Genomic DNA, 2,962 nt, shown 5'->3' with positions numbered 1-2,962 from the left:
CAGTAACACGTGTATAGTTTTGATAGACGACAGCAAGATCAAGTTGTATCATGTGCTTGGACGTAGATACTATTGTCATCGATTGGTCAAAAATATTCTAAATTCCCAGAGGATGATTTTGGACGTCGATTATATTAATATTCCAGAAGTATGGTCGAGTTCCACGGGGGAAGGAGTTCCGTCATTCCCTGTACAGTTTTTTCGAACCTCACGTATGTCTGGAATCATTTTCTTGCATAGTGGTATAATTTGAAATCCATGTGACCAATCTATAAATTCGAATTCGATCGAAACTGTATTGACAAAGGATATTTTCCATAAAGCATACCTCTGTCTGTGAAAACATGCCCCGAACAGTATATTTCAGAAATGAACTTGAAGCTGGTCGAATTATTGTATTCTGAAAGCACACCTGTGATTGGCTCGAAGCGACGAACACCAATGATATGGATTCGTGGCAAAATACACCCAATCACAAACATGCCAACCAAACGAAGACCTAATACTTTAAACAAGATAACATAGACAACAAACCTGTACGGACGGTACCCGGAAATCAGGTTACCGCTTATCCGGACACGTACCGCCTAATCTGTGTGTCAAATTCCAATGCGCGCCAAAAGAAAGGACCTCACCGACGCTGACCGCAATGGTATACTCCACCAACGCTTGGCCCGCATGGTAGACCATAAGGCTCTGCCACGTGGAGCCCTTGCCGATGTAGCCATGACGTTCAACGTCGACAGAAGCACTGTACGTCGCCTGTGGCACCGAGCGTCCGTCGACATCACCAACCTCTACCGTCCATGCCAGGACATAAGCTCGCGGAAAAAGGGCCACTCGGGTCGCAACCTCAAACACGAATCTGTCGCTCAACGACTCAAGCTGGTACCCAAGGCCCGCCGAAAAACGTTCCGGCCCATCGCTGCTGCAATGGGTATGCCCCGGTTCACCCTCCACGACTACTACCGGCGCGGAATCTTCGTCAAGTACACCAGTACGATCAAGCCACAGCTCACCGACGCGAACCAGCAGTGCGCCTCAAGTGGGCCATGGACCGCGTTCACGCAGTCACGCCCGACGACTACGCTTTCGCCGACATGATGTACGTTGTCCACGTGGACGAGAAGTGGTTCTTTGCCACTTGTGTCAGCAAGTCGTACTACCTCGCTCCCGACGAAGAGCCCCCTCACCGAACATGCAAGTCCAAGAAATTCATTACGAAGGTTATGTTCCTCTCTGCGGTTGCGCGCCCTCGATGGGACAATGATCGGTCCGAGTGGTTCGACGGGAAGATCGGCACCTGGCTTTTTACGGAGAAGGTCCCTGCCGCCCGTACAAGCAAGAACCGTCCCGCCGGAACACTTGTGACCGTGCCTGTGAGCGTGACGCGCTATGCTGATCGACAACGTCATCCCTGCCATCAAGGCCAAGTGGCCGGCTGGCGACACATAGCATGTCCGCATCCAGCAGGACAACGCAAAACCGCATGTCCCGCCCATGGACCCAAGAATCGTTGCTGCGTGCCAAAGCGACGGGTGGGCAATGGTGTACCAGCCGCCGAACTCACCAGACCTGAACGTGCTCGACCTCGGCTTTTTTCGGTCGATTCAGACGCTGCAGGAACAGAAGTACCCACGATACATCGACGACATCGTTGCCGGTACCCTGCAAGCGTGGCGTGAGGTGGACATGATGACACTTAATGCCAACTTCCTGACGTTGCAGTGTTGCATGAAGGAAGTCATTCGGGTGGCAGGCAACAACAGCTACAAGGTGCCTCACATGAAGAAAGCGAAGCTTGCAGCGAAAGGTATGTTGCCTGACGGTGTTGATGTTGATTCTGACACCATCAATGATGGTTTTAACCTGCTGTGTGCGACTGACATGGACGAAAGAGTGGAAGAGTTGGCACTGGAAATTTCCAAGGCCATTTAATTGTACGAGTTTAGCTCTCAGATGGAAAAGTTGGCTGTCGATGAGGAATTGGACGACGACATCGATGCCGACTTGGCCAACATTATATCCCTCTAATAAACACTTGATCTTTGTATTGTGAATTTGCTGTAGAGAGAGTGGTACACTTGGGGCAAGTATTTTCGGAACTCAGATTTCGACTTGGGGGCACGTTTTCATGGACAGAGGTAGTATTCTCCAGTCGACGAGCTGCGTTGGCGGACAAATACAGTGCAACGACATCTTGTCGTCAAGACGGCAGCTATATAGGGCAAGAACTCCAAAGCGGCACGTTCCAAGAGGACTATTCGTACAGACGTCAACGTACCATTTACACCAGCGGAAAGCATCCCCGGTCGTCTTGAGGCGAGAATCGTCTTGAGCACCGCTGAAGCAACCCTCAATAGGATTGCACATTGGCGAATACGAACCAAGGCGAAGTAAGGCACAGTCGTGGTGCCCGGGCTTGCAGGTCTCGGTTTAGTTGTGGGCAGGCACGTTGTCTAGGACAATGACCACGAGCTGGCAACTTAATTCGGCTTGGAACGATGGCAGCGCTTTGACGGCAAGGTAGATGTCTTCCTCAAAATCTACGTTCTGTATCATTCGCTTCCCTGTTGCATGCAGTGTAGGATAAGGTCGTCGGTTGTCGACATGGCGCACTGCAACTGAAGATTCGCTCCATCTGACGGTCGGAGCACGGCGACAACACGTTTGCCCACGTTGGCACGCCCTTTTACGCTTGCTGAACAGTTTGTAGTTCGTTCCTCGTAATACACGATATAGTCACCACGCGCCATATGCATGAGCAACGTATCATCGAACGCTCTTCGCTAGGTATTGTAGAAGTCGTACTTGCAAGCCGATGGTCCGACGCGGTCTTGTCTTAGCTTCCGACAGAGAGTTCGACTAACCGTTAAGTATGAGACGTTGATACCAAGTTTACATCCTGTACAGTCTGAGCTGTATATTGTTGAGAGTATATTGGCAGCAATTTTTGATGTAC

General features: G+C 50.5%; 1 protein-coding gene across 1 annotated transcript; it reads left to right on the top strand.

Annotated features, from left to right (window-relative positions):
• Positions 1 to 726: 726 nt before the first annotated feature.
• H310_14935 (hypothetical protein) lies at positions 727 to 1,938 on the top strand (the record flags this gene model as incomplete). The annotated part of the gene is made up of 3 exons (XM_008882912.1): positions 727 to 997; positions 1,036 to 1,385; positions 1,456 to 1,938. The coding sequence occupies 3 exons, from the start codon at positions 727 to 729 to the stop codon at positions 1,936 to 1,938; spliced, it is 1,104 nt and encodes a 367-aa protein (XP_008881134.1).
• Between the last annotated feature and the right edge of the window lie 1,024 nt (positions 1,939 to 2,962).

The sequence above is a fragment of the Aphanomyces invadans genome (genome assembly GCF_000520115.1).
Source record: "Aphanomyces invadans strain NJM9701 unplaced genomic scaffold supercont1.108, whole genome shotgun sequence".
NCBI lineage: Eukaryota > Oomycota > Saprolegniomycetes > Saprolegniales > Verrucalvaceae > Aphanomyces > Aphanomyces invadans.
This window is presented reverse-complemented; position numbering and strand designations above follow the sequence as displayed.